The sequence below is a fragment of the Vulpes vulpes genome, chromosome 14, assembly GCF_048418805.1.
Source record: "Vulpes vulpes isolate BD-2025 chromosome 14, VulVul3, whole genome shotgun sequence".
Lineage (NCBI taxonomy): Eukaryota > Metazoa > Chordata > Mammalia > Carnivora > Canidae > Vulpes > Vulpes vulpes.
Genome location: NC_132793.1, coordinates 44735362 through 44749706, shown reverse-complemented (window position 1 = coordinate 44749706; position 14345 = coordinate 44735362). Strand labels below are relative to the sequence as shown.

The 14345-nt window shown below is 40.0% G+C and overlaps 1 protein-coding gene and 1 pseudogene across 9 annotated transcripts in view; both read left to right on the top strand.

Annotated features, from left to right (window-relative positions):
• RALGAPA2 (Ral GTPase activating protein catalytic subunit alpha 2) overlaps positions 1 to 14345 on the top strand; it is a 320348-nt gene that overhangs the window by 206516 nt on the left and 99487 nt on the right. For all 9 annotated transcript variants that reach the window (XR_011996989.1, XR_011996990.1, XM_072736512.1 and 6 more), the window contains 4 exons: positions 125 to 896; positions 1718 to 1789; positions 6426 to 6549; positions 8248 to 8403. Coding sequence is in view for 7 of the 9 variants with exons in the window: in XM_072736512.1 (XP_072592613.1) it covers positions 125 to 896; positions 1718 to 1789; positions 6426 to 6549; positions 8248 to 8403 (1124 nt within the window). In the remaining 2 variants the exon portion in view is untranslated. The remainder of the gene's footprint in view (positions 1 to 124; positions 897 to 1717; positions 1790 to 6425; positions 6550 to 8247; positions 8404 to 14345) is intronic.
• On the top strand, positions 8582 to 14214 carry LOC140595405 (caspase-6 pseudogene; annotated as a pseudogene).

The following is a 14345-nucleotide window of genomic DNA, read 5'->3' as shown; positions in this document are numbered from 1 at the left end:
GGTAGAATTAGTGTCAAAAAACAGCTGGAAAAAATGCCCAGACTAAAACAAATCCAACATTCCAAGTAGAGATTTTAACCTTCCTTCTCCACTGTCTGGTCTGTTGCCTTACCCTGACTCCCAGAGCGGAAGAGGAGGAGCTTGGAGCTGATCCCTCTGACCGCCCGCATGGTGATGGCCCACCTGGTGAATCACCTGGGCCACTTCCCACTTCGTGGGGGCCCCGCCGTGCTGCACAGCCTAGTCAGCGAGAACCATGACAACGTGCACGCGGAGGCTCCCGAGCTGTCCTCCGAGGTGTTCCGGAGCCCAAACCTACAGCTCTTTGTGCTCAATGACAGCACCCTCATCTCCTACCTTCAGACACCCTCAGAAGGGCCTGCGGGGGGCTCCCCAGGGGGCACCCTGTCAGACGTCCGAGTAATTGTGCGGGATATCTCAGGGAAGTACTCTTGGGATGGGAGGGTTTTGTATGGACCTTTGGAGGGCTGCTTAGCACCCAGCAGCACAAATCCAGCGTTTCTGATTTCGGGCTGGCAACCTCAAGCTTTGGGAGCTCAGAAAGATTTTTCTCAAACTGAAGAGGGAGATGATGTCCTTGACAAATTACTTGAAAACATTGGCCACACTAGTCCGGAATGCCTTTTACCATCACAGTTAAATCTAAATGAGCCCTCTCCCCCCCCTCGGGGAATGAACCGTGACCAGGAGAAGGAAATCATCGAGGTCATTTTGCGCCAGAAGGCCCAAGAAGATGACTATATCCAGAGGTGTAACTCTGACTTGGCCATGAAAGTCTCCAGCCAGGAGCAGCCCTCCCCAGTGGAGCCACCAGGACCCTTTTATTTCTGCAGGTTGTTGCTTGATGACTTGGGGATGAATTCTTGGGACAGAAGGTAACAATCCTCTCTAGACTTTCACCTATTTTATCATTATTTTGGGGTGCTTGTTCTTGCTCTCAATTTGAAGTTTGGGAAGCAGAGAATACAAATGGAGATCTTTCTTTCTGCATTTACAGCTTATTTTGTGCTGCTAAGTTAAAGCTATAGGTGGAACTCATTGTGCCGTACTAAGACAGAGATTGAATTTCAGACATCTCTTGTATATTTTAAAGGATATCAGACATTTTCTGTGTGCATGTGTGTTTTAATTACTGTTCTGTCCATTATTGCTTCTGTCATCACAAAAGATGCGGATAGACTACAAAGATGAATAAGCCACCATCTCATGTTAGATCTGGTGAAGGAGGTAGACTTGGCACAACTCTGATGAAAGATAGCATGACACAGGAGTCCAAGAGGAACAGTTAAACTGATACAAAATGTGGGATGGTGAGGAAACCTCTGTGGAAGGGTGGATTTGAGCTGGACCCTGACTGTAGAGTGGAGTTGCTAAGGACAGAAGTAGGGAAAAGGGATTCTCCTTTTGAGCTGATAGTGAAAACAGGCACAGGCTCATGTACATCAGTGACACACTCATTCACCTCAGAGCCATCAGTGCCAATGGATAGTCATGGGATGCCGTGGAATTTTGGTGCCTTTGAATGTCTTAAGGAGAATGGAGTTCATATTGTGAGCTCAGATCACAAATATTTCATGAATGAGGAGGGTTATGGATGGGTACATGGATGGATGAATCAGTAAGTTTGTTAATTGATTGGAAAGGGCAATATTGGTCTGTGGTTATTCAGCTTTTCTTCCATCTCTTTTTTTTATAGAAAGAATTTCCATCTTTTGAAGAAAAATTCAAAACTATTGAGAGAGCTAAAAAATCTGGACTCACGTCAGTGGTATGTGAAAGTATATTAGATCACTTCCTTCCTGTCTGTCATTGTGTGTTCTTGGATGACAGAGCTGCAGGAATGAGTCCACTTACAAAGACACCCAAAGGTCATTCTGTAACTAGAATCTGGTGACATCTGCACATGCCATACCTTTAGTATTTTTATCCTTGAAGATAACCATACATGCTTGCTATGCTAATAGAAGAGGTAATTGCCTCCACCTAATCTGTGTCTGTGGTTGAGGACCTTTTCATTTGGCAGCCAGTGGACATTCATTCTCATTTAATTTCTGCAGCCACCTCTTTCTCTAGGGAGGATTAGAGGCTTACCTAGCTCAAACAGCCTACCTGTGTTCACACGTAATCATGTTGTTCAAACCAAGTGAGTTTGACTTCATAGCCCGTGCTGTGTGCCCGTGCACTGGCTGTAGTCCCTGCTCTGCAACATTGGCAAGCTTAAAACCAGTGTGTTTCAGTTAGTAACTCCCTAGTAGTGAGCCTTATTCTCAAAGCTAGTAAAATCTCAGCTCTGCCCCTTTTCTGTACAGTCTTAAAAGCAATTCTAAAGATAAACTCATGACCAGTTTTTGATGTGGGGAAATGTGTGCTTCTAACACCATCTCAGGCAACAGTAAGTGTAGTGCTTGGTACAAAACAGGTGCTTAAAAGTCATGAATCAACTGCTTCTTTAATCTTAGTTTTTAAAAAGCTCATTTTCTAAAAAATAGCTTTTTGTCCTCCTTTAATTCTCTGCAGGAATATCATTAGATAGCTCATTACAGATGAAAAACCTGAAGCCATTATTCTTCACATCACCCTTCACCATATTCAGTTTCCCAATTGTTGTTATGCTGCTTTGTCTCTAGAGGAATAGAGACCAAATTCACTGTGGAGACTCTGCGAGGGGTTTCTTGTGAAGGACTCAGGGGTTTACTTCTCTCTCCCTCTTGTCCTCCAGTATTAAACAAGCAGTCACTTGGGTTCCAAACTTGGCTTTTCAAGCTTATGCTGAATTATTCCATGCTTCTTAGAATTAAGTGAATACATTGGTGTCTTGTAATTGTGGCCAATTTGTTGAGTGTTAATGCACTTTAGTTGCATGAGGTACAATTGAATGAGCTCCCTGGGGTGCTGTTGCTGTAAAATATGGCTTTGGAGAGCTGATCAGCCAATCTTCTGTCCCTTGATTAACCTTCGCTTAAAACCCCAACTCCTGGATATAGCATCTTCTTAATATCTTAAAAAATATATCAACTTACTTTATTATAAAGGTTGTTTTTGAGGTTCTTTTTGGGATAAAAAATGGAAATAGGTTGGGGACTCTAGGTATCGGAGATCTAGACTGTCCCATGTATTGGTCACTGAGCAGGTAGGAACGTACTTTGTCCTCAACTTTTAGTTACAGTGGCTCTATTTATTTCTGATACCACTTTATCTCCCTGCTGTTAAGGTATAGTTCCTGCCTACCATGTTTTTAGGAAAAGTAGAGACTGTCTTGCAACTCTCATCTCTATACTGTGAAGATAGGGAAGATGTAAAAAGTATGATGAACATACATGCAAATCACAGTGGGCTCTTTTAAATATTAATACCTCTTGTCACCACATGGTAAGGTGAAAGTTAAAATCATGTTTTTTTTTTTCTTTGTTTGGCTTTTTAATGTGACAGCACAAGGAAACTGAGCTATTCTAGTCTATTCCTAATAAGAAAGAAAAATGCATTCTAATGAGGAAGAGGAAATTGTTGATTTTATGCGCATGTGTTCCTGAGTTACCTGCTCCTTCATGCATTGGTGGTGCAGCTTATGGATATGAAGTGCTGTTGCTAATTATCATCTCAAAAGCCTGGCTCTAATAAGACCAGACACAGCGTCTGATCTTAGCAGGCTCTCTGTGGTGCTAACATTTTGGAGGATGTGAAATTTGATGAATGTTTACAGCTAAAGGTCACCTTTAGTCACACCTACATTAGTCAGGCAGTCACTGGGGCTTAGCTCTTATGCTCCCATGTTGAGTTAATGAGGACTCAAGGACCTGTGAGCAGCTAAAATATAAAAAGCTTGGACTTTGAGGAGAGTCAACAAAACTGTTTCAGACTGTTTCAGATGGTCTTGATATGTTTATGAATGTGTGTAGAATAGAGAATAATCACATGCTGAGGACTTTTGAATATGCAGAAAGAGCTGCAGAAAGAAATTGAGTGACTATACTCTTCTTCCTTTTTTTGAAAGAGACAGTCTTTCAGGTCATAGGTTATGGACACTGTCATCATCCTAGCCTCCAAATTAGAGGCTCTTAGAATAAACTATTCAGATTCTAGACTGCCAGTGTTTCCTGCCTGTCACTCAGGGAATAAATGGTGTGGCAGTTTCAGGGCTCCATGCTGCATAAGGACAGGCTTTCTGAAAGTCTGAGAGCACAAGATCTCTACTCTAGAGCATCAGTCCCTGGGACCCATCACCACAAAACTTCCCTCTTCTCCCAGCAAACTGTTCCCATTAAGAGAGGTACCCTCAACTGTGTGCTTATACCGTACCAGTCAGGGCATTCAGGATGTCCACCTTCTCTAGAAGCAGCAGAATAGTACTTATCAAAACCCTTAAAAATGAGCAATGATCAACATTCTTTTCCTATGAATGTATTCTAAGGACATATCAAAGATAAAGCACACTGTCTTTAAAACTGGAAGCAACTTAAATGTGTGATGACGAGGATTTGGAATAAGGTGTATTCATATACTAGAATGTTACACAACTATTAATAACTTTGTCATACAAGTATATGGCATAAAAATGATCCCACTCAAAAATGGTTTAAATGGTGACTTTTGTGTGATGCATTTTTACACAATAAAAATACACAATAAAAAAGTGTTCACAAATATTTTAAGTAAAAATGATCAATTGTAAAACAGGATATAGTAGCTTCTCACGATGGTATTTGAAAACGCATCCAAAAATGATAACAGTTGCAATTTCAACATAAAAACAAGGAATGTAAGTGAATTTTTTATTCTTCTCTTTCTATATTTTCTAATTTTCCTCTTAAGTGCATTTCTCTTACGTAATCTATGGGGGGAATGAATAGGCTACGTAGGTAAATAGAAGGAGAGTACTCTCCTCCTTGATTAATTTTTATTACCTTCTTAGTTGAATTTCATTTCATTCTGCTTATTAAATAGAAACATAACTCCTGCAGAAGGAAATATTTACAAATATGTTAAAATAGAGCATCCCCGGTTTAGCGCACCTTCAGCCCAGGGCGTGATCCTGGAGATCCAGGATCGAGTCCCACATCAGGCTCTTTGCATGGAGTCTGCTTCTCCCTCTGCCTGTGTCTCTGCTTCTCTGTGTGTGTGTGTGTCTCTGATGAATAAATAAATAAAATATTTAAAGAAAAAAAAAACACAAAAAAACAAATATGTTAAAATATGGAGTCCAAATTCCACCAGTAGATGTCTAATCAGATTATACTGTTGAGATGTTGAACAATTAAGACAATAGTAACATTTCTGTATTGTTTGAGCACTTGTTTTTCCTATGAGATTTTTCAGAATGCAATGCAAAAATAATAATAAAGATGGAACTGCTATGCAGGTGGTAATCCGAAATTTTAGAAAATAGAGACCAGAGTAAAAACTCTTGGGTGATGGGGCCATGGAATGAGTAGTTCTTAATGGAAGCTCTGAATTAGCACAGTGTCTTCATCTCTAAACTATCACCAAACTTCTGGGTAAAAGTCTAGTGATTTTGACACTTTACACTGTAGGGTATAATTTTTAGAAATTGGTCATTAAAATATTTATATAATAGCACTGGGTCTCTGGTTAACAGAGATTTAACTGAGCAGCTGCTATATGTCAAGTACCTTTTGCCTTTTACAAAAGGCCAAAAGGCAGGACTCCTTTCCTCAAAGTACACATCACATTTACTTGATTTAATAGCAAAATGCCCAAAATCCATCATGGAGGAAGTGGGTGAAGTGTTTATATGGCCTAAGAGGTTTCCCTGGACATCTGTCCACCCTACTAAGTTACCTCAGATTAGTTGGAGCACAGAGTGGGTAGATCTCTCCACAAAGAAAGTACCTATGTGTGTTCTGCTGGGAAGAAGCTTCTGTTTCTTATAAAGTGTTGGCACATTCTACAGTTCTAGTCAGGGAGCTATCCAATATCCTTATCTCAAAATGCATTAAGTAAAATATAGATCTATAGGCAGTCACATAGATCTAGTCTCAGTTGATATCTGTGTGAAGTGCTTTCACATACTTTTTTGCACCAAAAATGGAGTGTGTGTTCTAACATGCTGTTAAATATAGCACATGTCTGAAAGAGTGATCTCAAGAACCAGACTGCCCTGCTTCAATTTCTGGTCTCCTGCTTGCTATGTGTGCTTTTTGTTTAATTTTCCGTTCCTTATTTCAACCACCTCTATGAGGGAGGTGATGATAATTACTTGTCTCTTTAGAGTATTTGCAGGGAGTAAATAAGAACTGTGAGTCAAACCTCTTCAGAACAGTGACCGACCCTTACCTAGTAAATTCTCCATAAATGTAAGCTCTGTATCAGGAGTCATGCTAGTGGTTGTAGTGAAATAAAATTTTAAATATTAGACTTCTAACTTCTTTAAATTTAAAAATTTATAGCCGCGAAACGCACAAAATTGCAGTATTTTACATTGCTGAAGGTCAAGAAGACAAGTGTTCAATCCTTTCCAATGAAAGAGGAAGCCAAGCATATGAAGATTTTGTTGCCGGACTTGGATGGGAGGTGATTAATTTCATTTAGGAGCTGTTTATTGACCAGCACTATTTAAGGATATATATGTAAACTGGACATCAATTATATAAGCTTTCACATTCAAATCTAGTATGGATAACATCCTGGAGTTAGTGAATGTATTAAGTTTGACATCTTCTGTTAGTTGTTTTTCAGTACTTCATACATGAACTTTTGTTTCCTATAACTTTCCCTTTAGTATTATTTCATCTGCTTTTTATCTGTACCAAATAATCAGATTGGCTTATTCAGCCATAGACAGTTTGTGGTATGAGAAGATAAATATGGGCAGAGAAGCATTGGCTTTGGCTATCATATGGAGATTAGAAAATAAATCAGTGACATGGTGAGTGAAAACATGAAAAAAGAGCTGGATGAAGTCACAAATTGTCGTGAAAATAGAACAGAGTAGCCATGATGGTTTAGCAGCCAACCTGTTTCCCTAAGGGAGACCCCAGAGTGACTGATATTGAAAGAGTGTGCTTTTTCTCTACTAAATGATACTTTGACAGGTGGACATATACATTTATACACACACGTGCACACACACACACACCCATCTGTCTCTAAGAACATAAACCTAAAGGAAAATATATTTTCAGAATCTAAAAGAACTCAGAGTAGTTATAATGGAAATCAGCATATCTGAAGTCATTTTCTTACTTTTCCTTACTTTTGTTTTGGTTTCCTGGTTATCTGTGCTGTGGGAAACTCTCTGGGGGCATAAATAAGACTTGTCTCTGATAGTTAAATGTTAAGCAAGGAAACTAATATGGAGATAGGGACAGGAGAAGCCTATATCAAGGTCAAGACCATGTGCTTTATAAAATGTCAAGTAAATTATAGTCTAAAAGAGTTCCTGTACTCCAATAAATTATCCTTATTACTAATAAAGTGACTTATTATTTGCTGAGGAATATATTTAATCATTTAACTAATACTCTTTTTAAGCCACACATTCCTAACTAGAGTTTTAAGAAAAGACTAGAACATTAATTTAGTGTATATATTGATTATATTTGGCACAAAAGAGATTCTTCTGTTGCTTTTTTTGGATTATGCTACAACAGGTGCTTTTACTGAAAAAAAAATGAAAAATTAAATTTAAAAAAAATGGGTCCTTGGCACTAACAAGTGAGCATTCACACCATAGCTTGAAAAAGAGTAATTCCAACTTATATTAGTGGTGTAAATCAGAACAACTCCTTTGAATGATAGTTTAGCAATGGCCGTTAAATTTTAAACCATCTGTACCCTTTAATACATCATCCTACCAAAACATTCCTTTGAATGCTCCTTATGGTTTGACCACACAGCAGTGTTTGGGAAAGCAGCTAATCCCATAAATCTGTTAGTAGGGAAACTCTGTATATGTGTACATAAATACACATAAATACACACATGTAAACATATAAACACATATATACATACATACAGGATGGAAAAAAACTAGAGAAATAAGCACTAAATTTGTGATGGTGGTTTTCTTAAGTTGATAAGATTTAAGAGCACTTTCATGTTAATGTTTCTTTGATGTTTCAATTTTATCTAACTTAGTATTACATTTGTTTGTTATCAGAAAGCTATAAAAATGAAAATAGATTTTCTTAAAAAACAGACATTCCTGCTTGGTGAATGAGGACAATTCAGGCTTGACCCTCACTCGTTCCTCTTTGTTGCCTGCATCAGGTGGATCTCTCAACCCACTGCGGGTTCATGGGTGGACTTCAGCGCAACGGCAGCACAGGGCAGACTGCCCCTTACTATGCTACCTCGACTGTGGAAGTGATTTTCCATGTTTCAACTCGGATGCCATCAGACTCAGATGATTCACTCACCAAAAAGGTAAGCAGCCTCTCTGAGGACCATCCTAAGCTGCCATTGTTTGTAGGTGGGTCTCTCATAGTCCAGACCAAAGGCCTTGGCATAACATGCACCAAGACTGATTTCCTCTGGATGCAACTTCAGTGTAGTTCTTCTCAAGCTACAGTTGTAGTTAATCTGAAATATCTAGCTTGGCACAAATTAGACAAAGAAGGAAATGAAAAAGCAATCAGATCATTTAAGCCTTAAATCCTGAGATTAAGATTTAGGGAAAGGAAGGGTCTTCATAGTTATTAATTTTGGATCTTCCCTCACCTGACTGTTAACTGACAGAAAATAACATTGTTGACCTCTCAGTTGGCAAAGGTCGTAACATGCAAGGACTGTGTACTGACAGAGAGCTGAGAAAACAGGCACCTCTCAGGCTTGCTGAGGACAGTTGGGCAATATCTGTGAGAATGACAGGTGCAGGTGAGCTCCTGCCTAGGGGTCCTACATTTGGTACTAACCTTGTTTCTCTCCAACTTGGGCCCTGGAGGCAATTTTCTCTAGAATCCAGAGGAAACCTCCTTCACCTCTGAAGACCTCCCCAGGGGAACATGGCCTTTAACCTCTAGCCTACAGGATGTTCACCTCAGGTGATCCTCTGTTAGAGGTGATGAGCACCTTAACAGAAGAATTTTAGTCTGGGAAGGAAGCCTAGAAATCTGACTCCAGATGAAAGGAACAACTGCAACTAGCTTGGTGGTGGGTAGGCCGGAATCCCTACCTCACACCCACTCTCTTTCTACAAGGATGCAAGACAAGTGCAGACAGCACCTGAATGGGTGGGAAAATAGCTCATTTAGGAGCTAAGGCTGCCATTGAAGGATCCAGTATGGTGGTTATAGCCAAAGTCTGGAGACAGGCAGAACCTGGGCTCAACTGTATATCCAGTTACTGGCCCATGCCTCAACTTCCCCATCTACTAAATGAAATTAAAAATAGCCTATGTCCCAGGGTTGTTGTGAAGTAAATGGATAATGCCCGTGAAACTGCTTAGCATGGTGCCTGGTGTAAGATCGCTAATGTCAGCCCTCATCATTGCCCACGGTCTAATTGAATCTTTTCTTACCTGCCCTATGAGAGGGTAACTGATACGGGCCAGTAAACCCTGCTCTTACCGCCTCATCTCTTTTCTCTGCAGTTTTGCTTTATCATCACTGCAGCCCCAAATGTCTAGACCACCTATATTGTAGGCAGTGGTGTCCATAAGATCTCAGAACTTGGGTCATGGCACAATCACAGACAGCTTTCACAGTGACTAAGTGTCTGGGTTGTGCAAAGCATGATGGCCATAGAGGAGCTGCCTCCATGTCTTAGATTTTGGTGGCCACCCTGGTGGCAACATTCTTACTGAAGGGGACCCTGCTCTCTTTCAGATTACCAAGACCTTAGGGAAGGCTTCGACATCCTCTTTATTTGTAGTACATCATAAATTGCTGCTAATCCACAAATGTATTGCCATATTCTATGATTTTCTTTTATGACCAAGAACTATTTTGTTAATAGGTTTATTTAAAATATTTTTAAAAATTATTTCCTAGGTAGGATTCTTTTATTTTTTTCTCTTTCTCTTCTTTTTTTTCTTTTTTGAGAAAAGACATCATGTTTTCTTGTTAAAACGCCTTGCTATAAATAATGTTGCAAGGCTTTGCTTGGTTGAAAGATTCCCTACTGTAATAATCAAAATTCAGCGATACCTTTTGAAGCTCTGAGATTTAGCATCATTAGTGACAAACTCTCTTTATCAGGATGTCTCACAGCCAGACTAAAAATCAGTCACAGTAACAGCAGCCCACAGTTCCTTGTCTTTTTCTAACTAAATTGTCCCTAACAGCTTAAAAATGAGCTGCAAAATTCTAAAGTGATTCATGCTCTCTTCTGCCCCTGTCATGGGGGTACTTTTTCAATTCTGCAATCCGGTTGCAACCCCATACTGAACTCTTGATCCTTCACTGCAGAAATTTGTTAGCTCTAGCTAGATTAGATTTTTCACAGCTAATCTAACTGCTGTAGGGGTTTGCAGAGTGGGGACAGAGCTGTGCTATTGGATTTGTCCAATTCATTTGACTCCAGGACTATAATTGCACTTATGTCTTACAAGGCTTTTATAGCCTCAGGCTGGCCAGCCGCATAAAAAACAAATTGGCAGTGATACAGTACGAGTGAAAAGGGATGAAAGGCCCACATTATCAGTCTCCAGGCAGCACTGTTCTGGCAGGAAGTTTCTTGGTTAATTTACAAATAAAACTTAGATTTTAGGATGGGCACACTGTCAGCTGAACAATGGGGATGTCAGGCCTGACTGTTACTTAGTAAAAGTAGCAGCCGGGCCCACTGAGGAGCAGGAATTCTTCAATCAAACAGACGACTCCTTCTGGAGCCAGCTGGCGATGTAATGCAATTAGTCGGGAAAGGAGGTCAGCCTATTAGGTGTGTACCATGACCAGTGTCACCAGTGCATGCCGCCTGGCAGCAGCAGGCAGAATGGCCCGGGCGGAGGAACTTTAAAACTCTGTCAGGATGAGAAGTGGCAGGACATAGGGTTGATTTCTTAAGACTGAAGAACCAAGCATTTGTTCCGAGCCTGTTAGGCATCCGCACATTCTGGAGCCTGTTGTGCAACTGAAGCAATTGCTGGCGTGAATGACAGCTCCATCCCAGGACGAGATTCATCAGTCTCTCCCACATTATACATGAGTCATACCAGCTTGACTTGTGCGCACACAACAAACTCACTGGTGGATTTCAATTTGGGAACCTCTATTCAGAATTCTCCAGAACTTACAAAATGACATCTTTGTAATGAAATCCCCTTTTAAACTGAGCAACACAGTGAAGTTTCCAGAGTATTCCTTCATGTTCTGACATGGTGGACATCTTGGCTGAGTTAGCTTTACTTGTTTCACTGGCTTGGGTTCTTGTCTGAGGTAGAAGAGAGCATGTTTCTGCTCTTTGCTCCAGATCTACCAGTCAGTGGGTCCCGTGGCCTTAGCTCTTAGTTTTGAGAGTTAGCTAATTAAACTGTGACTTGTCCAGAGATCTGGAGCACATGACATTGAAAGCTTTGAGATGATGAATATTATATCATTACCACACAGAAATAGCTTTTCCTTAATTACAGAAATGCCACACTGGGGGGATGGGTCTGTCAGTGGGATACTGTTCTCCCTTGCTGCGGTTCTGAGAACACAGTCCAAACAGAATTGGAAGAAACTTATTTGGATCATATAATTGAGGAACCTAATTGAGAAAAGAGAGAGTGACTGCAAAATTTCAGTAATCACTGTATTACCTCAGAGCTAATGCCTTAAGCAACTTACACTTCTAGATTGAAAGGAGCCTCACAGGTTTTACGGTGCTAGCATTAGGTGGGCTACCACATTTGTAGGGTGTTTAGTGGTGTATTGTTCCCATTGCGACTTTTGTGCTGGCTTATCAAAGAGCACAACAAAACCACCTGGAAGTTTGCCCCTCTTTACAGGATGACAATATCCCCACTGTCACAATTATCTTCTGTTGGCCTAAATTCCCCCCAAAAGTTTAAATTTGATAGAATTCCTGTTTCCCTTGAAAACCTGCCTTCATTGTGTTGCTGATAATGCTGCTACCATGTTTTTACTCCGAAACGATTGAATTTCAGGAGTGTGTTGAGAGAGCCTGGCATGTTTTATTAAAAAAGAAAAGAGAAAAGAAAGAGAGGTGGAAATAGAGAAATATAGAGACATTCATGCAGTATTGCTGTAAGAACTTGGTGTCTTTCCTTTAACTATTTATGGATGGTAATGGCTTCTTGGCTACACCTTTTCCCTGCTACCCTTTTAGCCTTTTTATGTGACAGAGAAAAAAGAAGAAAAGAGATATACTGGGTAATTTTACATTGAGAAAGTTGTAGACACCATTAAATTGTTCTGGATCATATGACTTGTGCTCAACACACAGAGTTGCCTTTATCCCAGAGCCCAAGTTCAGACATGGGTGAATTGTGTACCTCCTACTGTAGGGGTTACCTGCAACTGCACATGCACTTCACTATAGTACAAGGGTACCAATTTAAGCCATTTTAAAAAATAGACTTACACAGTCATTCCCAGAAGCATGAAAGAGTGAAGAATAGGAAAGCATTGCAGCAAACCAAATTCCTTTGTAACCTTGTAAATGGAAAGGAGGCCATGTTGGGGTCCCCTCAGATTTTTCTTTTGTGGTCAAATAGTCTGTAAAGAAAATTTTATTTATGCTAACATGTTTTAAATACATGATATTCCAAAAATCCTTTTTTTTTATTTTAATATAAAACCACATTACCTTTGGTACAACATATTTTATTAACAGTGCATCTGAATTTAGTCATTTTTAGGGCTCATCTATTAAATAAGATGAGAAGTAATAAATTCTTTTTCATGGTGGCATTCTTCTCAAGCATCGGAGAGAACCAGACCTCAGATTTTCAGTAGGTGTTAAAGGGCCTTCTCCAGTCAGCTTTAATGGTTGTAGGACTTCGGCCCGGGGCCGCGATGAGCTCGGCGCCGGGGCCCCGCCGGGCCGGGCCTGCAGATGAGGAACAAAATGTGACAGAAACTGATGCCTTCTATAAGAGAGAAATGTTTGACCCGGAAGAAATGTACAAAATGGACCACAAGAGGAGAGGAATTGCTTTGATCTTCAATCACGAGCGGTTCTTCTGGCACCTAACATTGCCGGACAGGCGCGGCACCAGCGCAGACAGGGATAATCTCGTGCGCAGGTTTTCAGAACTAGGATTTGAGGTGAAATGCTTTAATGATCTTAAAGCAGAAGAACTACTGCTCAAAATTCATGAGGCATCAACCTCTAGCCACATAGATGCCGATTGCTTTTTATGTGTGTTCCTGAGTCATGGTGAAGGAAATCACATTTATGCATATGATGCCAAAATTGAAATTCAGACACTGACTGGCTTATTCAAAGGAGACAAATGTCAGAGCCTAGTTGGAAAACCCAAGATATTTATCATTCAGGCATGTCGAGGAGACCAGCATGACGTGCCAGTCCTTCCGTTGGATGTAGTGGATCATCGGACAGACAAGCTGGAGGACAACATAACGGAGGTGGATGCGGCCTCAGTGTACACTCTGCCTGCTGGAGCGGATTTTCTCATGTGTTACTCTGTTGCAGAAGGTTATTATTCTCATCGGGAAACTGTGAATGGCTCATGGTACATTCAAGATCTGTGTGAGATGCTGGGAAAATTTGGCTCCTCCTTAGAGTTCACAGAACTACTCACCCTGGTGAACAGGAAAGTTTCTCAGCGCCGAGTGGACTTTTGCAAAGACCCAAATGCAATTGGAAAGAAGCAGGTTCCCTGCTTTGCCTCAATGCTAACTAAAAAGCTGCATTTCTTTCCGAAATCTAAATGATAGAATCTGTTTCATGTATCTATATTCAAAACACATTTTCCATCTTTTTATATAAGTATCATTAGGTTGAAATTTGATACAGCAATTTAAAATGTCTTAATGGTGTAATGAGAACTTAAAAAAATAGTTCCTATTGGTATTAGACATGGTGAAAGGGTTTGATATATGTGAAATGAAGTCCTCAGGGAATTACTATAAAGTAAAAATCCACAAGCGTTTGTAATACTTGATTTTTATAGTAAATCATGAGGTTAGTCAAAATATCTGGCTGATTTAATTTGTATTTTGTGAAGCTTTTTTATAAATGTTTTATAATGTTTTTAAAGGTTTTAGAAACCCAAAAATTAGTTGTTTTCCCTTAATAAAATATTTGAAATTCAAAAAAAAAAAAAAATGGTTGTAGGACTTCAATTTTGGCCAACATTTTAATGTTTGTAACCTACTTTCTTTTAGTTACACTTTCAGGCTTACCAGACAATTTCATGTGTGGATTTCTATGGCTCAGGATGTTCAGTTGGTATGCAG